This window comes from Emys orbicularis, chromosome 3 (genome assembly GCF_028017835.1).
Source record: "Emys orbicularis isolate rEmyOrb1 chromosome 3, rEmyOrb1.hap1, whole genome shotgun sequence".
Taxonomy (NCBI): domain Eukaryota; kingdom Metazoa; phylum Chordata; order Testudines; family Emydidae; genus Emys; species Emys orbicularis.
The window spans coordinates 154,217,001-154,243,531 of record NC_088685.1 but is presented as its reverse complement, the minus strand read 5'-3'; the positions used below and the strand labels follow the sequence as shown (position 1 = coordinate 154,243,531).

General features: G+C 46.4%; 1 protein-coding gene across 1 annotated transcript in view; it reads left to right on the top strand.

Annotated features, from left to right (window-relative positions):
• Window positions 1-26,531, top strand: part of KCNK5 (potassium two pore domain channel subfamily K member 5) — a 56,430-nt gene that overhangs the window by 29,010 nt on the left and 889 nt on the right. The window contains exons 2-4 of the mRNA XM_065402052.1: window positions 22,521-22,632; window positions 23,905-24,071; window positions 25,163-25,331. Coding sequence (XP_065258124.1) covers window positions 22,521-22,632; window positions 23,905-24,071; window positions 25,163-25,331 — 448 coding nt within the window. The remainder of the gene's footprint in view (window positions 1-22,520; window positions 22,633-23,904; window positions 24,072-25,162; window positions 25,332-26,531) is intronic.

Below are 26,531 nucleotides of genomic sequence, written 5' to 3'. Positions count from 1 at the left end.
GCAGAGCACTTCTAGTGTATGGTTGGGGTTAGCTTAATTCACAATTAACCTAAAGTGATCTAAGGCCACTTTACTTCTGAATGAGAGCATCTGCAGATGAGGTTTCATGTACTTTACATTCATACCTTTCAGCTAGTTCAGTATAACTTTCATGAGGACTGGTCTACACCTAAAAGTTAGGTTGACTTAGCTATGTCGCTCAAGGGTGTGAAAACTTCACATCCTTGAGAGAGACAGTTAAACTGACCTAAGCCCTGGTGTAGACACTGTTAAGATGACAGAAGAGTTCTTCCATTGACCTAGCTACCGCTTCTCGAGGGGTGGATTTACTACAGCAACAGAAAAACTCCTTCTTCGAGTGATTGCTGATGTCCATTCCATTATAGGCGTGTGTGCTTGCCACATACACCAGTGCCAGAAGCTTTTCCCTCAGTGGTACCGGTAGGGGACTGGCTCTGGCGCCCTCTGGAGTGGCACACGTATGTGCCGGTCTAAGGGGTGCCGCCGGCTTCCCCCTCCCTTAATTCCTTCTTACCGCCAGTGACGGTGCTGGAATGTCTCTTTGCCTCGGCAAGCTTACTTCTCTGAACTGTCTAGTTGCGAACTTTTTGCAGGGCCGTCCTTAGGCATACGCAGAATACGCAGCTGCCTAGGGCACCATGTAATTTGGGGCACCAATTTCATGGTGCCCTAGGCAGCCGCATGCTGCGTATGCGGCATTGGCTCCAGCGGCCAGCCCCATCCCCTGGCCAGCCCCCCTGCTCTGCCCCCGCCCTGCCCCCATTCGACCCCTTCCCCCAAACCCGCACCCCTGCTCCACCCCGCCCCACCTCTTCCCAACGCTGCTCCGCCACCACCCCGCCCACATCCCATCGCTTCCCCCAAGCCTCCTCCCCCAAGTGACGTGGCCCACAGGATTAGCCCTGTCGTTTGGGGGACGGGGCTTGGAGGAAGGGGTTGGGCCCACTCCCGCACTCACCAGCAGCAGCGGCAGGAAGCAGAGTGACCCGGCCCCAGCCCACTCCGCTAGCTCCCAGCCGTGTTGCTCTGCTTCCCGCTGCCGCCGCTGGTGAGTACAGGGGTGGGTCTGACCCCTTCCTCCAAGCCCCCTCCCCCAAGAAAAAGGGTTGGGAGCTGGGGGAGCAGAGCAGGCTGGGGCCGGGTTGCTCTGCTTCCCGCTGCCACCGGTGAGTGTGGGGGGAGGGGGACAGGCCTGTCTCCTGCTGCGGTGCAAGGCCCCTCGCTAATTCCCTGCGCTGCCCTGGGCCTCCCTACCCTGCTGCTGCCCCCATGGCACTGCAGCCCTTGAATGCAGCTCCCCACCCTCACCCTGACCCTCCTGTGGAGTGGCCGCCCCCCCTCCCCCACAGGGGGGATGCAGGGGCTCGGGCTGCTTAGGGAACCACCATAGATAGGGATGGCCCTGACTTTTTGTATATAGTTGTTAAAAACTTTTATAGTTTCCTTAGTGTTAGAGTTAGTTGGTTAGTCCCGGACGGGTCTTAGCCTTGGGACAGAGCATGCCACGGTCCCCGGGCTTAAAGTCTTGTGACTGCTGCAAGACACCTATGTCAGTCAGTGATCCCCATAAAAGCTGTCTAAAGTGCTTGTGGGTGAAACCCATGTGAGCGACAAGTGTCGCATCTGTAAGAGCTTCAGGCCTCAAACAAAAAAGGAGCAGGACATTCGTCTTCCAGCACTCCTTATGGAGTCGGCCCTCATACTGGCATTGGAGCCGACTAGATCAGACTCTGCTCCAAGCACTGTAGCCTCGGTGCAGAGCGCGCCGCCGGCAGCAACCTCAGACCAGCGCTGATCCCCATCCCCAGTACCAGCTGAAAAGCAAAGAAAGGCTGGGAGGGGGCGTTCTCCTGCGTCCTGTAAAGGGAAGGAGAGAGCCGGAGGACAGCAAAGACCCCGAGGGGTGGCTCTTTCTCAGCGGATGGTGGCCTGGCTCCAGCACTACTGAGCTGTCGAGCTCCTTCGAGACCCGCCCGCCACCCTAGAAAGTGGCAGAGGCACTCGGCACCTGACAGTGCCATCCATGTCTGAGGCCTTTCAGGCTGCTACGGACTTATTGTCCCTTCCAGTGCTGCCTACGACAGCTACTGAGGTGCCTCATTCAAGGGGAAAACCTGCCTTGGGACCCTTCCAGCCATATCCATCAGTGCAGCACCACTCCCCACCACAGGGAGTGCCCTGCCAGCTTTCCACCTGAACAGTGCACTGCCCCCCGGAAGTGCGTCGGCTTACCTGCCAGAGTTCCCGACGTTATTCCCCGCTCTCTAGGCTGTGTTCACTGGGATCTCAGTGTCAATCGCCGGCTGCCTGGCGCTGACCCTTGGAGGCATGTCCCCAGAGCCCCAGCGCCCGGAGCGTCCAAATCTGTCTCCAGGCTCGCGGCACCATTCCAGAGGGTCGGTATGCTGGTCCCTGGAGTCCTGTCTTCTGTCTTCAGTTCGCCGGTATGGATCCCCACGGGCGCGTCGACCATCTCCAAAATGTTGATCCTCTAGCTCCCATTCTCGCTTCCGGTCCACGGAGCGCCACCGCTCTCATAGTGTGAGGCGTTGATCGCCGGGGTACCGTCGCCAATCCGCTGAATGCAGTCACCGGAATTGCAGCACCGAGACACAACGCAGCTCCCTGGCAGAGGTCCGCAGAGAGAGCAGACAGGAATGGGGTAGACAGGTGACATCAGTCCCGTCCTGGTCCCCCAGACAAGCCTTCCCCTCCTCCTCACTTTTTCAGAGCCTGAGGAAGAACTGCCCGTGGGCCAAGGCCACCTGCTGGGGACATCGGCATTTCCTTCTGGTCCCCCAGAGGCTGCATGGCCCATGGGCCAATGGAGAACCCCCTGGCACCTGTGGAACCCCTGGGCATTTCCCCAACCGTCACAGGGGCATCAGTCAGTCTCGGGCATCAGAAATACGGTCAGCCACAGTCCCCTGCCCGCCCCTCTGACTCAGAAGCGGAGTCAGAGAAAGCTTCCCAGGGACAGCCAGCCCCAACCGAAGCTCCCTAGGCAGACGCAGTGGAGTTACCAGGCCCATCTATGCCTGCCTCTTCATCATCTTTGCCCGACGAGGCAAAAGTGAGGCCCTCTCACGCGGTCCCCCAGGATGACGCAAAAACCCACCTGAAGCTTTTGAAGAGGGTGGTATCGAACCTCAGGCTGGAAGCCCAGGAGCTGGCAGAGCCCTCGGACTCCCTGTTGGATGTGCTGAGTGCAGCAGACCCCTCAAAGGTGGCATTACCAGTCCACAAGGGAGTTGTGAAACTGATCAAAGCCCTTTGGCAAACTCCCTCCTCCCTGCCACCCTTCTCTAAGCGGACGGAGTGGAAGTACTATGTCCCCGCTAAGGGGTTTGAATACCTGTACACACACCCCGCCCTAAGCTCACTGGTGGTGTCAGCAGCCAATGAATGTGATAAACAAGGCCAACCGGGATCGACCCCTAAGAATAAGGAGGTGAAGAGGCTCGATCTTTTTGGTAGAAAGATTTATTCTATAGCCAGCCTCCGGCTAAGAGTGGCCAACCATCAGGTCCTATTTGGCCACTATGATTTTAACATTTGGCAATCCATGGCCAAGTTCGCAGAGTTGCTGCCTGAGGAGCCCAGGAAGGAATTCCTGGCTATTCTGGAGGAGGGCAGAGCAGTAGCCAGGGCAGCCCTCCAAGTGGCCTCAGATGCGGTGGACTCTGAGGCCCGGTCTATGGTTTCGGCCATTTCAATGAGGCGGGCATCCTGGTTTCAGTCGTCGGGCTTGTCAGCAGAGGTCCAGCAATCCATCCAGGATCTCCCCTTCGACGGCTTGGTGCTGTTCGCAGAACAGACAGACACAGCAAGTTGCATGGCCTAAAAGACTCTAGTGCCACCTGTACATGTCGGCGCCTGCGAGGAAGTAGTTCAAGCCGCAACAGTCCCACAGGTTCGGAGGCCCTTCCCGTTCAGAGCCCTTCTGTAAAAAGGGCATGGGCTACAAGCACCGGCAAGGCCATCAGCCGGCCTTCTCAGCTCACTCGAGCTCTATCCGTACCCAACTGGGTAATAAGCAGGCATTTTGAGGGTGTGCTCGAGGGCGACCTTCCAGCCTCTGTCTTGGATCCAGCATCCCTATTTATTTGCAACTGCCTGTCTCCCCTCCTCCCTGCCTGGGCCTCTAGAACATCAGACTAGTGGGTCTTCAGCACAGTAGCAGGGGGATATACCCTCCACTTATTTCTATTTTCCCCCCTCCCACCCTCCCTCCCAGTCCCTCTTCAGGGACCCTTCTCATGAGCATCTACTCACTCAGGAGGTGCAGGGCCTTCTACAGGCAGGAACAGTAAAGGAAGTTCTTCTGCATTTAAGGGGAAAGTACTCCTGCTGCTTTTTGATCCCAAAGGCGAAAGGGGATCTACACTCCATCCTTGACCTGCGGGACCTCAACAAGTATCTCAAGAAGTTGAAGTTCTGCATGGTCTCCCTGGCCTCCATCGTTTCTTCCCTGGATCTGGGAGACTGGTATGCTGCCCTCAACCTGAAGGATGCCTACTTTCACACATCGGTATTCCAGGGACACAGATGGTTCCTACGTTTCATAGTTGGGACCACCCACTACCCTTTCCTTTGGTGCTTCCCTTTGGCCTAGCAACGGCACCAAGGCTATTCACAAAGTGCATGTTGGTGGTAGCAGCCTACCTCAGACGTCAAGGTATCCAGATCTACCCATACCTCGGCGACTGGCTCATCAAGGGCCGTTCCAGGTCCAACGCAGTGTTGAAGTTGCGGGCCACTTTCCAAGCTTTAGGCCTGTTGATAAATGATCAAAAATCAACATTAATCCTGGTTCAAAGGATAGAATTTGTTGGAGCAGTACTCGACTCTATCCGAGCGAGAGCATTCCTGCCAGAGACCAGGTTCAGGGCAATAGCAGATCTGATCACCAGCGTCACGGCCCATCCGCTAACCACTGCCCAGGTCTGCCTCAGACTATTGGAGCACATGGCAGCTTGCATGTACATTGTCCGTCACACTAGACTCAGTCTGCGTTCCCTCCAGATGTGGCTGACGTTGGTCTATTGCCCGGCCATACATCACCTTGACAAGATTGTCACAATCCCATCACAGGTACTTATCTCCCTGTAGTGGAGGACCGATCCAACTCTGTTAATGGAAGGTGTGCTGTTCGTGAGCCCACGACCTATGGTGTCCCGATTTTGGATGTGTCCGACCTCGGTTGGGGAGCGCATCTCCGTGTACTGCAGACACAGGGATCATGATCACGGGAGGAGCTTGCGTTACATATAAATATCAGAGAACTCCGAGCCATCCACCTGGCTTGTGGAGTCTTCCTTCCCCAACTGTCCAGGTGGGCGGTGTTGACAGACAACACAGCCTCCATGTTCTGTGTCAACAGGCATGGGGGAGCTCGTTCGTTGGCTCTGTGTCAAGAAGCCCTCCGTCTATGGGACTTCTTTATTCAGCATGCAATCGACCTGGAAACCTTGCACCTCCTCAGCGTTTGGAACACGCTGGCAGATCACCTCAGCAGGTGGACCTATTTGCCACCAGACAGAACAGAAAGCGTCATCAGTTCTGCTCTCTGCAAGGTCTAGGCAGAAGCTCGCTTTCCGATGCCTTTCTCCTATTTTGGTCAGGAGACCTGAAGTACGCCTTCCCACCAACTCCGCTAATCAGCAAGGTTCTCTTGAAGATCAAGAGGGACAAGGTGCAGGACATTATGATTGCCCCGGCATAGTCGCACCAGGATTGGTTCACCATGCTCATGGACCTGGCTATAGCGGACCCCTGGCCACTTCCCAGCCACCCGGACCTACTCTTGCAGGATCACGGTCAGCTCTTGCACCCGAACCGTGCCCCTCTCCACCTCACGGCTTGGATGCTGTGTGGCTGAACCTAGAGGAACAAGCCTGCACTAGGTACAGCGCTTCTCTTGGAGAGCAGAAAGCCCTCCACCAGACTTACCTGGCAAAGTGGAAGCATTTTCTCCTGCTGGGCGTCAGAGTAGAATATTTTCCCCAACCCAGACATCCCTGCAGTCCATCCTGGATTACCTGCTTCACTTGAAGCACCAGGGCCTCACCTTTTCCTCGATCAAGGTGCATCTGGCTACCATATCGGCCTTCCATCCCTGCGTCCAGGGTACATCTGTATTCTCACATGAGGTGATCAGTGTCCTGAAAAGCCTTGAAAGACTCTTTCCGCCAATCCGGGGCCCAGTTCCCCAATGGGACCTTAACCTGGTCCTCTCCAGGCTCACTGGTCCACCCTTTGAGCCTATGGCTTCTTGTTCCCTTTCACACCTGTCATGGAAGATTGCATTCCTTGTAGCCATTACTGAGGTGAGGTGAGTCTCTGAGATTAAAGTCCTCTCTTCGGAGCCCCCGTATACGGTATTCTACAAGGACAAGATTCAGCTGTGGCCCCATCCAGCCTTGCTGCCGAAGGTGGTGTTGCACGTCCATGTCAACCAGGATATCTTCCTCACACGACCAACGAGGCGAGACGCCTGCACACTCTAGATGTCAGGCGTTCCCTGGCTTTCTACTTGGAGCACCCCAAGCCCTTCTGCAGATAGACTCAGCTCTTTATTGCGATCGCTGACAGGATGAAGGGCCTTATGGTGTCCTCTCAGAGGACTTAAAAGTGGATCACCACCTGCATCTGCATTTGTTACAAGTTGGCGCAGGCTGTGCCTCCACCGATTGTGAAAGCTCACTCTACTAGGGCTCAGGTGTCTTCGGCGCCTTCCTGGCGCATGTCCCTATCCAGAATGTCTTTGGTACACACGTTCACCACATTACGCCATTACCCAGCAGGCCAGAGATGATGCTGGATTCAGCAGAGCTGTGTTGCAATCGACACGTCCATGAACTCCTGCCCGCCTCCAGAGGTACTGCTTGGGAGTCATCTACAATGGAACGGACATGAGCAATCACTCAAAGAAAAAAAAAAACAATTACTAACGTTTTGTAACTGCTGTTCTTCGAGATGTGCTGTCATGTCCATTCCATGACCCACCCTCCTTCCCTTCTGTCAGAGTTCAGGCAAGAAGGAAGTTGGGTGCGGGGAGCTGGCGGCACCCCTTATAAGGGCATATACACGCGCCACTCCGGAAGTCGCCAGTCACTCAGAGCCTTAACCCCTGAGCCTCTCCCCACGCCCCACCCCCCTACCCCAGCCCTGATCCCCCTCCCACCCTCCAACCCCCAGCCCAGAGCACCCTCCTACACCCCAAACTCCTCATCCCCAACCCCAATTTTGTGAGCATTCATGGACTGCCATAAAATTTCTATTCCCAGATGCGGACCTCAGACCAAAAAGTTTGCCCACCCCTGCTTTAGACCATTTCTTCTATACCACACTATGAATTATCTGTATGTTTATATGAGAATTTTGTGGAGTGGGGAGGGTCTTATGAGCAATGGAAAGGAGAAAAAAATTATGGCTTTGGGGGGAGGGAGGATTTTTAAAAGCAGAAACTGTTCTGGGTGCTGAGTATCAAGCGTATTATTTCATTTGTGACTGTTCCAGCAGCTGCAGTTAGAGAGGAACTTGATTGTTCCGCTTGTGAAACAGGGACATCTGCAGTAAAGACAGTGGCTAGAGGTAGAATCTTAATCCACTGTTGTTTTTTTTGTATTTATGGTGTTGCATCATTGTACTTGATTTCTGAAGAGGGATTCAACCAAACAAACTCCTATCCATTTTCCCCTGACAGGTCACAGAGAATCAGTGTTGTGAACAGGAATCTCTGTAATAACCAGGAACATTCACTTTCTCTTGTCTAGAGAGGTTGCTCATTTGTTTCTTGTCAGAGGTTTACAATTTAACCAGAATAGGTGATCCTTAAAAAGAAGATTGGTTAATCAACTCCGTATCAGAACAAGTCATTCTCTTCAAGGATGACCTGTAACTTATTAACCAGAAATGGCTAGTATTGGTCAGAGTCAAAGAAGTAACAAAAGTTTTCTTCAAATACAATGATGTAGAACTGAAAGGAGATTCCTTTCCTATGTTTTCTGCTTGTTGTCTATAGACTACGCAAGCAGGTCTAAAGTTCAGTGGAGATGCAAATAACAATGTCTGTATGAGGTTGATCCTGAACCCCTTTCAATAACTTTACTGGGGCTAGTGCTCATGTAGTCAGAGGCTGCAAGATGGAGTCCTGGACAACTGACTCACATCTGTCTCTCCCTTAGCCCAGTTATGATATGTATCATAGTGGTTTTGGGCACCCAGAATAGATACTCTTGAAACTCAAAGCCTTGTCAGTTGTTGGTCATCTCCTTTAGTTGTTCTTCACACCTGTACAAAGCCCTGAAACTAACTTCCCCAGGGCCACAGTAATGTTAAAGTTTGTGTTGCAAGAGCATGGCTTTTTTCTTTTCTTTTTCTTTTTAATCCCCTGTTCTAGATAACCATATTGATTTTTATTTTGGAACTAAACATGGCCTTCCTCAAGGCAAGGAGTGGGTGGTGCAGTCATTGAGGCAAGAATATTTTTGCCATATCAAAACTCATCATTAGGTGTCTTAATATCTTACGTGCTTTGCTGTGTTTGTCATCTTGGTCTTCGTGTATTTATGCTAGAACAATCTGTTCTGTGGGTTTTTTTTTTTTTTTTTTCTGGCTAATCAGTGATTTTTGGAAGAACCTCTAGCACTGATCCTTAGTCTCCCCTCCTAATCTATGCTTGATTGCTTTCCTTGGAACCTGACTGGTTCTAAAGTCCTGTGCAGTGCAAGCTGGTTAGGGGTTCTCTTCCTTCTCCGAAACTAGCCAGTCTGCTGATAGAGCAGTACTGCGAGGAGTAGAAATGGGGAAGAAAAGGAACAAAAAATCCCCATTAGTGGTTTCTAAAAACCCAAAGGGAATTCTGAAGATACTGAGCGATTAATTAGTAGACCTAGGCTGTAAAAACAGCAGAAAAATAGTTTGGCCTGCCACCTCCCAAATCATATCTGGTTTGTTGTCCTTTTTCAAAACCAATATGCAAAGCAGCAACCAGGCATGTATTTACTTGCATGCTTTAAATATCCGACTCAGAGGCAGGGACAGCTCTATATGAAGCTGGAGGCTCTATATGTGCTGGAGGCTCTATGAGGTAAGGAGAAATTTGCTCAGATTTAAGTCCTGGTTGTGGACAGAGTAAAGTTAGGAGCAATAAGTACAACTAGCGTAACTTGGATCCTCCAAATCTCTATGTGCAGAGCTGCACTGTTGCATAATTAGCATGAAAAGCCGAAAAACTGACTGGGCAAATGGAAAAGGAGCAGCTTTTTAGCTTAACAACTTACAGGTGTTGGGTATCATGGAGCCAAAGTTCTGTTTTTATTTTTTATCTTATTTTTGATAAGAGTTAAATATTAGATAACTAAATTGCATATGACTCGTCTAAGGGCTCATTAAAGCTTCATGTTCTGCCTGTAAAGATATCTGTAGTTTGTTTAAAAGAATTGCTAGTGAAGGTAGCAGGAAGTTGCCACTCATCTTGTTAAAACTTGTCACATCATGTTGACTTGACCCCTGTTTAGAGAATACATTCCCCTTCCTCTGAGGATTGAGGAAAGCTGAGCAGGTCACACATGCACACTTCAGAATTGTACATGTTGACACACACATGACTGGATTATGTTTGATGCACCTTACAGTAAAAGCCTGTTAGTGTCCCACTGTAGTACACAAAGCTATACATTGAATAAGACTGGGAAAAGAGCAGTTGAAACTCAGTTAACTTTGCTTTTGGCCTGCTGTGGGAATCTATTAAGATAAAAAAAAATCAGTTAAAAGAATTGTTGAAATGATTGTTGCTAGCTGATACCATTTAATCGGCCCTTTATTAAAGGCAGTATATGACTACAAGAGAAAAAAAATGTGTATGGTCTATGTGTAAATGTGTTATCTGGGAATGTAAACAGTGTAGCTAACACCTGTTCTTTGGGATTTTTTTCCCCTTAGTGAGGGAGGAGGAACTCTCTCTCCAGTGATATTAAATATGTGTTACTAATTAGTTGTTCAGGTATTGTTGACTATGGTTTTATTAAACTTTATTCTTATTTGCAGTTTTCAACACCTAATTCCTATACCTTGATGACATCCGATTAATTGAAATACATTGCAGCCTCTGCATGCAAATTTCAACAGTTTGTTACTGGTTTTGGCCCCATTGTGTCATAAACTATTCAATGTGATGATCATATGCTGCTGCTAGATGGGATCCTGCTAATGTTCTTCTTGGGGAAGAATAAAACTACTACAGGAATTCAAGGGTCTCTGCATATCCTAGAAGTCTGGAGTGCTGGGAGGAAACACCTCTCAAAGCATCTTCTCTAACTGAGGGTCTGTTTACAACACACTCAGCTGATCAGGAATTGAATTTGTGCTGCCAACGGATGTCTCTTATTTAAAAACTGGAATTTCTTTCTCACTGGATTTATCACTCACCATCCTTCCCTCGTGCAGGTGCAATTGAAGGCTGCTGCTGACTCATATATCCTGGAGGCTTTGCCCCACACTCCTCCTAACTACATTCTACATAGATCATAAATGACAGTTAAACACTCACAGGTTTGTAACGCACCAGGGTGTTGCCTGTTAGCTTGAGACAATGTGGTTAACCTGTCTTATTTTTCTTTCTACAAAAAAAGGTCACAAACCATTCCCCACAAAAGCAAACTAGGAAATCCAGGACTTTCCTAAAAAAAAATTTTTTTTTTCTCATCTGGCATGGCTGTTATCCTGATGAACATCAAAATCATATTCCAGCCCCAGATAATGCAGAGAGAGAGGGGAAATGAAAGGTCAACCATCCTAAGTCCTGTTGATTTCCAGAGTCCCAGAGACACTTTATCAAGTGCCTGAGGCTTCCTGAAAGGCTCGCTTGCTTGGCTGTGCACACTGACCCTGGTCATGTGCCAGCATGTTTCAAGCAGCTGAGGATTGAGGGGCCAAGTGAACAATCATGATGATACTGTCATTATGTCTGAGATGGAAAACTGGGATGGGCAGTAACCAAAAATGTGTGCTTTCCTGCTGATTTAGATCCATCTGGAAGGAGTCGTTGTTCTGTATTCCTGAGAATTCATACATTACACACATACCATGAACAACTTACCTCATACCAAATGACTGGGAGAAATATACAAAAGTAGAAGGAGAGTCTTAAAAGGATGCAGCTGTTTTGTACATTGCTACATATGCTTTGGTTCCTTCCTTTGCAGCTTTCTCAGCTGTCCCTGAAATCATGAGCTATAATCTCCCCCTTTGCCACCATTCTTGCATTTTTGCTACACAGACCTGCTGTTGTAACCTTTTAATCAAGAGGAAAAATGCAGAAAACAGTTTAATGTCTAAGTTTACACTTTGATAAAGCCACTAATCAGATAATCACTTTCTCTTCCACCCCAGCCCAAGAGTGTTTACAGATGAGAATATTTATTTTACCCTGTATACTGTATCAGGTCACAGTACATAAAAGGGCTCTGTTGGCTTTAAATCCTTTTTTTGTAGTACTGCACGCCACACAGCAAAGGCTAGATTGTGAGAGTTCATAAAATGAAACATTCATTGCTAAAAACTAACACAATGATTTCTGTCTGCTACAGACAAGTGGGGAATGCTGTCCGCCAGTACTGATACACTCAAGGTTTGTTGAAATCTTCAGACTTTAATTCCATCATATGTAATGTGCCTAAACTCCTTCACACTTACTGTGAATCTCCCAAAAGAAGATTGCCTTAGTGAATAACTGAACCTGTGAATCAGTTTCTTCTTTAATATTGCAAAGGTCAACATATTATATTCAAGCTGCTGAATGTATAAACTCGGATTATTTTCAGTGCCGAACACTTATCATTTCTTTACTAGCATACAAAGGGCTTTGCATCCTTCTAATATTGTCTCTTGGTTTCTGGGCTTACCCATATTCAGTAGTTGCACAGGTTTAATGCTAGGTGTGTCTTTAAACCAATGTAGTTCAAATTGTGCAAAATCCTGTGCTGACTCTCTTAATTCTGTTTAATTTAGGTTGTTAATCTGGTTTATATTGATTTTATTTTAATTCAATTCCATAAATAACGCCTAGAGTTAAACTGGTGCAACTCTGAATATAGACTAGGCCTCTGTCTCTAGGTGGCTGGATATGGAGATAATGCAACATGAATTGCTTTCACCTCCTTTGCCCTACACATTGGGATTGAGTCTCTTATTGTCTTGGGAATGTGCATATGCTCACCTGCATTAATATAGGACTTTCTGGAGGGGTCTGAGCAAGTGCTTTCCAAGTAAGTTTATTTTATTCCCCTCCTCCCCCCCCCCCCCCCCGAATGTAACTCCCTCCACCATAGCCTGCTCCATCGTTACCATTGCACCCCACTTCAGGTTCTCTCTACATGAATGCTTTTACTATAGAGACTTTCCTGACAGCCAGGGACAAAAAGAGGAGGGATGGAAGTTCTCTTTCAGTAGGTGCATGTGGAGACTTCTCTCCCCTTGGACTGAGCCATTGTTACCCTGTGGATGCATACGTACAAGCATATCTAGCTCTTCCTCCACCCTGGGGCTCCTTCCTCATTTGTTAACTTGATCTCTCTTCCCCTCTTGAAATGGGATGTAGTAAAATCAAAGACGTGACTGCGGTGCCGATTTTGTCTCCTGCTATTTCACTCTGTTGCTGCTGGATTCTGTTAAAATAAAAACTGCTGAAAGAGGAATGGCAGTATAAAGTTTCATCTGATTATAAATGCAAACCCCATGCCTTTGGACATTTTATTGTGATTGGCTAAATTGTTGGTATTGCATGTACCCGTGATTAGATAACTGATCCACAGTGTTTTCTATCTTTAAATTTATGTTCAAGACTCTGGATGTAGGCATGAAAAATGAGATCTTAGTTAAAATCTGAGGTACATCAAGTAATGAAAAGAAACATGAGCAGGTTATGGGAATTCAGAGCTTTTTGGTGACTTGGGCCAGTAAATATTAACTGAGTCTGCTGTAAAGGAGCCAAATACTAAGTGCGTATTATGTAGAAGGTAGTTGATCAGGAAAAGGATTTGAGGATTGCATAAAAATCTTTAGATGCCTGCTTAGCATATGTTTCAGAGGGTTTGTGAGGTAAACAGTCTACTTCAGCTGAGGAATAGAATGCAATCCCAAGAAGCAATACTGTTACTGTACACATTATCAGTTAGTTTCCATTTACCTTATGCTTTGCATTTGTCTAGCATATTTTTATTGGAGGGTCTCTAAAGCACTTTGAAAACCTGTAACCCCTTGGAACACCACTGTGGGCTGTCCTCATTTTCACAGATGAGGAATATGTAAGGTATTGAGAAGTGAAGTAAAGCTTTGTCTATACTATGCACCTTTTAGCGACACAGCTGTGCTGCTACAGCCGTGCCACTACAAGGCACGCAGTGTAGCTGCTGTTTGTAGGCAGGAGAGAGCTCTTCTGCCGACAAAAACACTTCCACCCCACAATGAGCCGCAGCAGCTTTGTTGGCAGGAGAGCACTCCTGCCAACAAAGCACTGTTCACACCGGTGCTTTTCTTAACACCCCCGAACAACAAAAGTTTTGCCTACGAAGTTCCGGTGTCGACAAAGCCCAACGTTTCCAAGGTCATTCAGTGTTTGGGTCAGAGCAGGGGACAGAGCAAAGGGCTACTGACAGGGCACATCACAACCACTGCTTTAACCAATAGAGTGTGCTCTCAAATGCAGTATTCAGTACTGACCACTGTGGCATATAGAGTAAATATGGTGCTGCCAGGGTGAGAGTATAATGAAAGCTGACTGCGCTGATTCTAGGCTTACAGGATTCGGTTACTCTGACCCACTCTGACTAAAGAGAATTATTTCATATTAGGACAAGATCATTGTTCACACTGCAGAGTTTTAAAATGCCATGAAAGTCAGAAACTGGGAAACTTGGAGAACTGTTTTGTTCAACGAGTGCAACAGAAAACAAATTGCAAGTTAAAGGCCACTGAATCTAATGGGTAAATGTAGGAAAGGATGTGCAGAGATTATCTATGCAACTGCCACTGGCTTGTTTGATCAAATCTGCCAGCATGACTTGACTGGGTTTATGGGAAGAGAGGAAATGCAGCTAATCTAAAGGGGGATCTAATCTTTGGGCCAAGTGATTTCTTGCTGTCCTTTCCAGGCAGAAATAAAGTGCCTGTTGGGCAGGGTGAACTATTCTGGCTTGTAGCATCCCTTACCATGTTCAGCTCTCTTGCCTGGCTAATGCTCAGGAAATCTCCTTTTCTGTTGCTTATGTAACCTGGCGCAGCCATTCCTTTCCAAACATATACAAGTTTACTTTAAAAAAATAAATAAAAAAATAAATTAATAAAAAGTGATGATTCCTAAAGGGTTAATGGGGACTGGTTCATATGGTTCATACAACCCTCTCGTATTCCTTAACTCTTACTGTAGTATTTCTTAGTGGGTGTTCTACTTGCACTGACATTCAATCAGCCTTGTGCCAAAGGACAGAGCGATAACAGGCATTACCTGGCCAAAACCTGTTGCTGCTGTAACAAAGCAGATTTTTTTTTTATGTACATCTCATTCTTCTGCCTTATCTGGGCAGATTAAAATTTTGAATGTACTGACTTATCTTCAGATAATGCTGTGCTAGTTACAGCCATAACACTCCAATTAAAGAGCTTACCTGGATGGGAGATGAGCCAGAAAATCATTGCAGGTGTCTAAACAGGAGACAGTGTGTGACCATTGTCAATTTTTTTTCTCCCTTGTGAGGAGAGATGTAATGTGGATTTTTTCCCCCTAATGTATATGCGACCAGACTTTCCTAAAATAAAGTGTCCATTTGCTCCTGAATGGTATTCTGTGGTTGTAGAGGCCTGCTGTGTTGCAAAATTGACCACATTTGTTTAACAAAGTTGCATCTTATTGCTGTGGATGTGACCATAACTATGTTACATGTTTGTTTAAAAAGGGGAGGGGGAAGCTATGGACCATGTACAGGTTTATTTGCACAGACAAAACGTAAAAGTCTACTTTAAAAAAAAAAAGTTTAAAAACTGGGGCTAAAGCGGCATGCTTTTTGTATATCTGGCTATGGTATGGCTCACTCCTATTCACACAGGCAAGGCCCAACTGTTTAAATAGTTGTAATTTAACATGGTCAAGTGCCTTTGATTAATAGCATAGACAAGCCTGGGGGTACTGTGGCCAAGTTTGCTTGTCATTCTACAGTTGTGTTCTTCATCCAAGCCCCCACCATTCTCTTGCTCTTTTCTCGGAGGGCTGGGTGCATGCTCTCCTTTGTCCCCTTTACACTGACCCAAAGGTCTTGTCTGCAATACCATTTTTATTCAAATTTCCGACCACTGCACTAACAGCAGGTCTGGCAATAGTTGAGACAGACCCGCCAGCTGCCTTTGAACCGCCTTAAAGACCTGCTCTGAGCATAATCAGACAGCCAGAAAGTTAAAATACAGGTGGCTTGTCTTTAGTGACACACTCATCCTTGCTAGCACTGGAGCTGTGCTGATATTGCAGTGGTGGGAAATCTGAAGGGAAAATGCTGATGTAGGCACAGCCAAAGTATATGCGTGTATGGTTTGGTTGTTTGGAAAGGCTCAGCCTTCTTACACATTCTTGTTTTGCTATCTAAGCTTTCTTTCCCCCCTCCCCCTTTCCATACTACCAGAAAAGGAAGATGTCAGGAGAGAGATCCATCTATCCATCCATAATATCTGTTTTTTCTTACTCTTTTATCTTCCTGCAAACTAATTTGTCTTTTTTTGTTTTAAGTGCTCTTTTGTTCTTGTTTACAGTCATATCCTTATTTTGATGGACAATCTAAGTGGAACATGTGTCTAAAACTCTTTAAACATTAGCCTGAATAACCTCCTGTATATGCAGCCTTAGGCAGAGGGGAGAAAGTTATTGAACTGGCACTTTGACCTTTGGTAAATCCTCAGTCAAGTTGGTCATTAATAGAGTTAACAGTAAAGATGTAATTGAAGGAAACCTGAAGCTACCTTGGAAAGAGAGAGAACTTTGTCACCTTGATTATGTTGGAATGATCTTTTGCCTTCACGTTCATATTCCAGTTGATATCATTGAAAGATGTATTAGTTTCTTCCCTTTCTTGGATTCTATTTCTAGAATCCTTGTTTATGTTCAGTAATAACTCCAGGAGTCTAGGAAATTGTATACTTGAGTGGGGAATGGCAAAGATGGCGATGTCTGACACAATCTATTTGAATTCAAAAAGTTTTTAGCAGCCTAACAAACTTCTGCACAAAAGTGTATTTGCTGTTTAATGGTATTAGTGTCCGCTTGAATTCTCTGCTGATGTCAAAAAGACATAATTGTTTCAAAATGGTCAAGAAGTTGCACTCTGCTTAGAAAACTGCTACATATTTTTCCCTCTGCACCAAAATTAACTTATTTTTCAGCTCTTTGTTTTTATTTCATGCTGGTATGATCAGCGGCGGCTCCAGGCACCAGCGCTCCAAGCGCATGCCTGGGGCGGCAAGCCGCGGGGGGTGCCCTGCTGGTCCCTGCGAGGGCGGCAGTCAGACAGGTTTCGGCAGCATGCCTGCAGGAGGTCCGCCGGTCTCGCGGATTCCCTCCCCTTCCCTCCCCTCCCCCCCCCACCCCCCCCAAAAAAAAGAGATCAGAGGGTTGTGTAAGCAATTGTTCATCTGTCCCAAGGGTTTCCTCATTTTGGGATTTCACTGAGGTTTTGTCTACACAGAGAAAGCGCACTTGTTGAACTTAAACTCGTACAAAGCCCTGTATGGACATTCGCTGATCTTGGTGCATATCAGCTTATTTCAGTTTAACTTAAACCTATTCCCAACTGACTTAAACTAAACAGAAACGCCATTCTTGCATCAAAGAAGTGTTCACGCATGCAGTTTAACTACATTGGTTTAAACTGACACCTTAGTTTATACTAGGGTTACCATATTTGAACATTCAAAAAAGATGACACTCCACAGGGGGTGTCGTCTCTGCCCCAGGTCCTGCCCCCTCCCTGCTCAGCCCTGCCACCGCACCCCTCCTCACCTCCTGGTCCGCCGCTGGCTTGCTGCATCAGTCCCCCATCCACTGCTCACCTCCTCCCACCTGCCACTCACCTCCTCACTCCCCTGCCAGAAACCCCCATGCCCGCCCCAAGAACCCCTGCCTGCCGCTGGCTCGCCGCTTCTTGCCTCCTCACCCCCACCTGCCCACCCGCCGCTGGCTCCCTCGCCGCTCGCCTCTTCAACCCCCGCTGCCCGCTGCTGGCCTTTTCACCTACTCACCCCATACCTACTCAGCCCCCACTGCTCACCGCTCGCCTCTTTACCCCGCCCCGCTCGCCTACTCACCCCTCCTGCCACAGGTCCCTCTGGCTCCTAGGATCAGGGGCAGCCGAGAGGTCTCCACGTGCTGCGCCGGCCACAAGCGCAAGCTCCGTGGCTCCCATTCGCCGGGAAAAGCGCCAATGGGAGCTGCCGGAGATGCGGAGCAGGACTTGCAGGCGCCAGCAGCATGCAGAGAGCCTTCCCCCCGACCCGAACCTAAGAGCCAGAGGGACCTGCTGGGGGGCGAGGTGGGGAGTTCCGGTGGTGCTTACCTGGGGCGGTTCCCGGGAAGCATCCGGCAGGTCCCTCTGGCTCCTGGGGTCGGGGGGGGGGCGGCGGCGGAGGGAGGACTCTCTGCGCGCTGCAAGCCCTGCTCCGCGGCTCCGGCAGCTCTCATTGGCGCTTTTCCTGCCCCCACAGCTCTGATTGGGCAGGAGGGAGCCGGTGCAGCATGCGGAGACCCCCTCCGTCTCTGTGCCTAGGGTCTGCCCACACTGCAGGCTCCTGCCCACAGGCGGGTGCAGCCAGCCCCCCCAGGAAGCGCCGCCAGCCCCGGGACTTTGGACTTAGGGTTACCATACGTCTGTATTTTCCCGAACGTTTTTAGATATTTAAAAATTCCTCCCGGACGGCGATTTAAGAACTAAAAAGCCGGACATGTCCAGGAAAATACGGACGTATGGTAACCCTAGTTTATACCAGTGCAACTTTCTCATGTAGGCCTTAGTTTTCTCATTTCCTTCCTGCTCAACATGCATATGAATAGCGTATGGGCTGTCAGCTGTCATTCGGCTCTGTATTTCTATTTCGTATGACCTGCCTGGCTGCTGCAATTGAAAGACTTAGGCCATGTCTATAGTGTGGGCTACAGCAGCTTAACTGTGGCACCATAGCGCAAATGCTTCCTACAATGAAAGAACAGGTTTGTCTATCACTGTAGGAACTCCAGCCTCAGTAACTAGGTTAATGAAAGCATTCTTCCCCCAGCCTTGCTGTGTCTAGAACACCTGCCCCTTCTAGGGCACTTGTGGCTTCAACAAATCTGCCTACAGCAACACTGATCTTTGTGGTTTCTATCAACTGATAACAGTCCTCAGCAGGCCAGGCCCATTTTCTACCTGCGCCTCTAGCTATAGCCTTTAGCCTACAACAAATATTGTACACAATCTTGCACACTTGTCAAGCTTCCCCAGTAGAGAGCTCTGTAGTTCCTTCATCCAGACTCCAAAGCTCCCTTCTTTTTATCTCTAAATGGGCTCCAATAGTGAAATGCATTTTAATTTTTTTTTCAATGGTGTTTCTCCACCACATACCCAATAAATGCACTTTGAGGACAATGTTGTTGCAGAAGGGTAGTTGTATGTATTGGGGCTCAAAATTAAATAACCTGGGTTTTATTATATTTATTTAATTAGTGCTGTGTGTTTATTAATTGGGTTTGGGTCTCTGTGCTAAGTACAGTGTCTGATCCACATTGGCAAGGACGGAAGGGTAGGTGCATGGGTGAGTGAGTGAGAGACACTCTTACCTGCATGGTGTTGGCCAGTGTAAGGAGAGCCTTCTCTTCAGAACACACAGTATACAATGTGTTGTCTCTGATCCTAGAAGAGATCATTTCTCTGTGCTTAGATTAGACTACATTAAAAGTGCCGGGAGTGCAACCTGAGAAGTCCTAAATTGCATTTTGAATTGACGAGTGAGGACTAACTAATCAGTTATGGATTTCTATTAAGGGCTTGTCTTCACTAGACTTTTGAATTAATTAATTGAGTTAATTGCCAATTAAGGGTAAAGAACAAACATTGATAGTCAGGATCAAATGTGTGGGGAGAATGCATGCCAGCTTTTACAAATGTGTTAACTACCTCGAATTAATTGCAATCAAAAGTCTAGTGAAGACATATCCTAAGGCCATATCTACACTACCACTTTCGTTGGTATAATTTATGTTGCTCAGGGGTGTGAAAAAACACACCCCTGAGTGACATAAGTTACACCAACAGAAGTGCTGTGGAAGTGGACAGCACTATGTTGACAGGAGAGCTCTCTCCCGTCGGCATAGAGCAGCTACACAAGTGATCTTACAGCAGCACAGCTACGCTGGTACAGCTGTGCTGCTGTAAGCTCGCTAGTGTAGACAGGGCATAAGAGTGAACTGAGTAACCAACTATTTCTAGTGAGGAAGGTTCAAGTATATATCCGAACTGTGGTCAGATGCATTAATTAATTAATTAAAACTTTATAAACTTCTATACAAATTATCTGTTGCCACTGGGCTTAGGTGTTGTTTCCAGTGCAACCTCCCTGTGGTTCAGTTTGGGAAACGCTAGACTAGGCTAAAATACCTCCAAAGATCGTCCCCACAAATGTGAGGATTCTTCATGAGTCTTCAGTGCCGTCTAGGCCTGCGCTGATGATTTGCTAGGCTTTTGATATGCTAGCTCTGCAAAGCAAAAATATTGACCCCACCACAAAATATTATAAACAAACATTTAGCATTCAAATAAGCTCAGTTAATACAAAGACATGTTATGAGAAAGAAAGCTGAATGAGAAGCAGGGCTGATTCAAGAAACTAGAGACCGGATAGCATGAAATAACTTGGAAAAGTTAAGCAAAGGAAAACAAACCAAAAGGAGCCCAGTTTTGTGCTGGCTCGTCAGCCTTTGCCAGGGACAGCAGGTGAAATAGCACTCGCCTGTGCTTTTTTGTGTTTGCATTTGTGTAGCTTGGCCAAAGGATTCCATTAGGCCCTGTTCATGTCCAAGCTACTCTAGGCCTTGTAACAATGTTTGAAAGTTTTACAATTTGATTGACTGTTTTGCAGAATATGTCCCCACTAAACCATATTCAGTAGCTGTGCTAGACACCAGCTGAATACTACTTCACCAACATAATGTGGGAGTTGGCTCATGAGCTGCGTGGGGAACCATGTAACTCTAGCCATAGCTTATTCCCAAGTAAACCTGTTTAAACACTGCTGCAGTTTTGCAAAACTCTACTTGTGTGGAGAAACGTTTAAATAGGCAAGAAAATTTTCATTAGTGGGTTGGGGAAATCTGAGGAACTGTCCCAGATTGAGGTGTCATTAGAGGAGATTTTGGAAAAAATTGATAAACAGTGATAAATCATCAGAACCAAATGGTATTCACCAAGAGTTCTGAAGGAACTCAAATGTGAAAATGCAGAACTACTAACTATGGTATATAACCTGTCATTTATAATAGCTTTTGTACCAGATGACTGGAGGATAGCTAATGTGATGCCAATTATTAAAAAAGGCTCCAGAGGTGATCCCAGCAATTATAGGCCGGTACGCCTAACTTCAGTACCAGGCAAATTGGTTGAAACTACACCTCTACCTCGATATAATGCTGTCCTCGGGAGCCAAAAAATCTTACCGCGTTATAGGTGAAACTGCGTTATATCGAACTTGCTTTGATCCGCCGGAATGCTCAGCCCTGCCACCCCGGAGCACTGCTTTACCGCGTTATATCTGAATTCATGTTATATCGGGTCGCGTTATATCTGGGTAGAGGTGTATAGTAAAGAACAGACTTATCAGACACATAGATGAACACGGTTTGTGGGGGAAGAGTCAACATGGTTTTTTAAAGGGAAATCATGCCTCCCCAATCTACTAGAATTTTTTGAGGGGTCAACAAGCAAGTGGACAAGGGTAATCCAGTGGATAGAGTGTACTTAGATTTTCAGAAAACATTTGACAAGGTCCCTCACCAAAGGCTCTTAAGTAAAGTAAGCTGTCATGGGATAAGAGAGAAGGTCCTCTCATGGATCAGTAACTGGCTAAAAGACAAGAAACAAAGGGTCGGAATAAATGGCCAATTTTCAAAATGGAGAGAGATAAATAGTGGTGTCCCCCAGGGGTCTGTACTGGGACCAGTACTGTTCAACATATTCATAAATGATCAGGGGAAAGAGGTAAACAGTGGGGTGGCAAAATTTGCAGATGATCCAAAACTACTCAAGATAGTTAAGTCCCAGGCAGACTGTGAAGAGCTACAAAAGGATCTGTCAAAACTGGGTGACTGGGCAACAAAATGGCAAATGAAATTCAATGTTGATAAATGCAAAGTAATGCACATTGGAAAACATAATCCCAACTATACATATAAAAAGATGGGGTATAAATTAGCTGTTACCACTCAAGAAAGATCTTGGTGTCGTTGTGGATAGTTCTCTGAAAACATCCACTCAATGTGCAGCAGCAGTCAAAAAAGCGAATAGAATGTTGGGAATTAGGAAAGGGATAGATAATAATACAGAAAATATCATATTCCCTCTATATAACTCCATGGTATGCCCACACCTTGAATACTGTGTGCAGTTCTGGTTGCCCCATCTCAAAAAAGATATATTGGAATTGGAGAAGGTACAGAAAAGGGCAACAAAAATGATTAGGGGTAAGGAACAGCTTCCATCTGAGGAGAGATTAATAAGACTAGGACTCTTCAGCTTGGAAAAGAGACGACTAAGGGGGGAGAGGATAGAGGTCTATAAAATCATGACTGGTATAGAGAAAGTGAATAAGGAAGTGTTATTTACTCCTCATAACAGAAAAACTAGCAGTCACCCAATGAAATTAATAGGCAGCAGATTTAAACAAAAGGCAACGTTTCTTCACACAACACACAGTCAACCTGTGAAACTCTTTGCCAGAGGATGTTGTGAAGGCCAAGATTATAATAGTGCTCAGAAAAGAACTAGATAAGTTCATGGAGGATAGATCCATCAATGGCTATTAGCCAGAATGGGCAGTGATGCAAAACCATACTCTGAAGTGTCCCTAGCCTCTGTTTTCCAGAAGCTGGGAATGGGTGACGGGATGGATCATTTGATGATTGCCTGTTCTGTTCATTCCCTCTGAAACACCTGGCATTGGCCACTGTCGGAAGACAGGATACTGGGCTAGATAGACCATTGGTCTGACCCACTATGGCCATTCATATGGTTGGTTGTGTTTCCTTCTTTCCCCCTTCCCCCAGTCTTAGCAAGGATGGGTGAGTAAACTTTGTGCCTGGTGTCCAGTAAAATTTCATTACCATTTTTCAAGGTTGAACTAAGGGGAAGTCTTGACGGGTATAACTTTCTACTTCAAGCTTCGTGTTGGGCATTATGTCCAGATGATTTTATCTATAAATTGTTTCCTTGTAGGTGGTGTCAGATGCTGCCGGGCAAGGGGTTGCTATCACTGGGAACAACACCTTCAACAACTGGAATTGGCCTAATGCTGTCATCTTTGCTGCTACAGTAATCACAACAATCGGTGGGTATTTAGCATGTAAAGTCTCCTAGCCTTTAAGTTCAATGGGCTGGTACCCTCTCTTGTCGAACTGGCTGTTCACTGAAGGAAGATAAAGGCTTATAGGAAGTGTATACAAATCAATAAAAACCTTAGAAAATGTATCTTTAAGACACATTTGGTGAGGCGATGACAGTTTTTCAGTTTCTGTGTCCACAGAACTCAAATCTTAGCAAGGGAAACATTTCTATTATGTATTTCAGAGTAGTTACAATCCTGTGTGTTGACAAGGTGGGATTAATGTGTTCTTAGTTCACATCAAGGCTTACACTTGCAAGTCTGTGATATATAAATTTAGCACAGAGTGTTGCCTTTAACTTAAAGGAATATTCTTTGGGGCTTCGCACATCCACACATGCATGAGATTTTGTGAAACTCTCCTATCCCGTACAATCCCACACACTCCCAAACAAGCTGTCGATAAATGCATTGTCATTAGTGAAAGAGACAGATCAGAAGGCCTTCCTGTTTGTCTCCTGTATTTCTTGGAGAAACCTGGGCAGAATTGATGAACTCTCCTTAATCTCACTGCTGATGTGTTCATGTGGAATCCTATTGCACTGTAAGGCTTATTCCTCATCTCGGATATGCAGACAGACTGTGCTGCAGGACTTGCAAAATCAGCTGCTACCCTTTTGCAAAAATCTGCCTTTGCTTTTGCAGAAGGTCTTTGCTGATATGTCCAGAGAACCCTGCAAGATGCATGAAAACATCAGGGGCACTGTTTGTTGTTGTTGTTCTGACAAGGAACACACACAGTGTTTGCAAACACAAATTGACCAGGGGAGATGGAAACCTTACTGCGAAACCAAATACAGCATCATGTTCTGCTTGTTACTATTATTAAAAACCTTTTGGGAAAAAAAACTGACTTCATTGTTCTTTAACTTCCAGTAAAAAGTTCAAGAAAGCAAAAACTGGTTTAAACAAGAAAATTCTGGCAGAGGGTTAGAAATAGGACTAGTTGTCCTTCCTGGGGCTGTGCTCAGAATATCTGCTCACCTCAGTTGCTATCAGAGGGCCAAAGCCCTGACCAAGGCAACTTGCTCTATCACAACTTTTTCCTCCACTTCTTCACTACCAGGCTTCCTTTATCTGCAAAAATACCAGGGCAAGGCGTAGATGTTCGTCTTACCTGGGGCTTCTCGTACAGCAGATGTCAGGGAACAACTCCCTATGTATATGCTGAACTGCCTTGAATTGGCATCTGTGAAAATGGTCTTTTATCTCTTTCAGGCTATGGAAATGTTGCTCCTAAGACACCTGCTGGACGTGTCTTCTGCATATTTTATGGTCTTTTTGGAGTTCCTCTCTGCTTGACATGGATCAGTGCTTTGGGGAAGTTCTTTGGTGGGCGTGCCAAGAGGCTGGGCCAGTTCCTAACAAAGCGAGGAGTAAGCCTGGTATGGATTTCTGCTTCTTTTTCCTCCTGCAGGGTATGGTTGGTGTGTGACTTGAACTTCTAGTTCTTCAGCTCTCTGCTAATCTGGGTAGTGTACTTGGCTATTAAGGACCATATTTTGCAATGGGATTACATGGATTGAACTGAGAAAAGGACTCAGCCCTGTTTGTAAATTTGTAAGAGGCAGGATCCGTGACCACTAGAGTTTGTACAGCACAATGGGGTCCTGATTGGGCCCTCTAGGTTATATGGCAATACAAACATTTGATAATATTGTAGTCACTATGGAGACATTTACAAAACAGTGTTACAAAAATGTGTATAATCGGTATACATAACTGAATGTTAATGCAGTAAAACCAAGCAGGTACAGGAAACTATTGAGGGTGAAATACATGTATGTACACAGGCAGATAAATGGGTTTTGTGCAGGCATTGGGGAAGAATGGGAAGGAAAGTGCTAAAATTCTCTCCACATGTGCCATGAATTGCAGTGTGTATGGTGATCACTCTTATGGCTACTCCAGCCACAACATCCCATCTCTCCAGCACAGAGCTTAAGTGCTATGGGAGCCACGTTCTGCCTCTCTGTATCAGAATGAGTTTTGCCTATACAGAATTAATAGGCTGATATGGATTACAGCGCTGTTGTTCTCTCAAAGGTGTTAGTGGTGTCACCTACACCTTAGTGCAGCTTGAGTGGCTTGTGTAGTTCCCCAAACCCTTTGATAGAACTGAAGCCTAGGAATTCAGAATACTGCATGTTTAATTCATGTAACATGCCCTGGCTCTCCTTTTTCTCTTGAACCCTCCAGTGCTATCTCCTGTCAATCCCATAGTGCTCCTTCACTGATCACTTGCTCCTCTTCTGTCAACTGTGCCCCTACCTCCACTAGCCTTTTGCAACCCCCTTCCTTACTACCAGAGCACTCCTTATCTTTTGCTCCAGCAGCCACTGTGCGGGGTTGGTGATATGCTCATGGACTTCAGTATTCGGGCTAACATTGATGGACACACTGTAAAATGCACTGAGGTGGAAGAAAACTTGACTTGTGTTTCTGAATTATTATTTTTTTTCTTTATCCTTCACAGCGAAAGGCACAAATTACATGCACAGCTATTTTCATTGTCTGGGGAGTCTTAGTCCATCTGGTCATTCCTCCCTTTGTCTTTATGGTGACTGAAGGCTGGGACTACGTTGAAGGTCTCTATTTCTCATTCATCACAATCACCACTATAGGATTTGGAGACTTTGTTGCTGGTCAGTTTACTCCCTACTTTATTATTTGTATATTGCCTGAGGTGTGTCTGTCTTCAGTGTAAATGTCAGTGCTCTGGTGTGTGTGTTCAACTGCCTGAGGTCTGGGTGCGTCTGGAGGCTTTTGCATTACTGAAGCTTTTATTAAAGATCAGCACTACTCCAAGAGACTCTGGAGCTGGCCCTGCAACTTCTCAAAATGGCACTTCCTAGACCCTGAGCTCAGTGCTCCGCAGAGGTTGTGGGAAACAGATGGGCGTGGGGAGGTAAGGAGAATTGTCTCCGCATTGTGGAGTGGGAGACACTGCTCCATGCCTGCCATTGCTTCCACTGGTCCTAGCAACCACAGGATTTTGCTAGTGTCTCATCATGTGGGAGTGACCCAGAGGGCTTGTGATCTAACCCCATCAGTGAAAAAGTCTTGGGTAAGGCCAAAGCGCTGGGAAACCATGGAACCCCTAACTTTTAGGTGACATCAAGAAAGTCAGTTGAATTCTTTATACCTGTCTCAATAATCCTAATTTGAGTTAAGTATTTTTCTCTCTCTCTCACACACACACACACACACACACACACACACACACACACACACACACACACACACACATTTAGCGCAATCAAAACTTTTAGAAACAAGCCTCATAGCATCACTGGGGCAAGCATTGTCCCTGTTTCTCAGGTGGGAGAAAATGAGGCACAGAGGTGTTGAGGCCTAATCTTTAAGCAGTGACCTTTAATCTTGGGTGCCCAACTTCAGCCACCTAGGCTCTGCTTTGGTGAGTTGTATTTGTTCCCCAGAAGTGCCAAGCGCTCATAACTTAACTGAAGTCAGTGGGAGCTATGGGTGACCAGCACCTCTGAATATTAAGCCCAAGATATCTAGAGTTCAATGCCCTAAATTCGAGGGCACTCCTGAAAATTTGGGCATAGCTTGTCCAAAACCATCCAGGAGAGTTTGAAACAGAATCCAAAATCTTGATTACTGACCTCTGCTTTGATAACTAGATTGTCCTTTCTCCCTAACCCATTTAAAAAAAATGGGTTTTTTAAAGAAAGATCATTCATATGCAGTAGCTCATTCTAGGAGAGTTTAAATGCAAACCTCCACATGTTTTCTGTTTCAACTTTGCTCTTGGAAGGCAGGTATGAAAATGGTGGTCTGCAAACTCTTGAAGATTCTTCATTGGATTTCAAGTTATATCC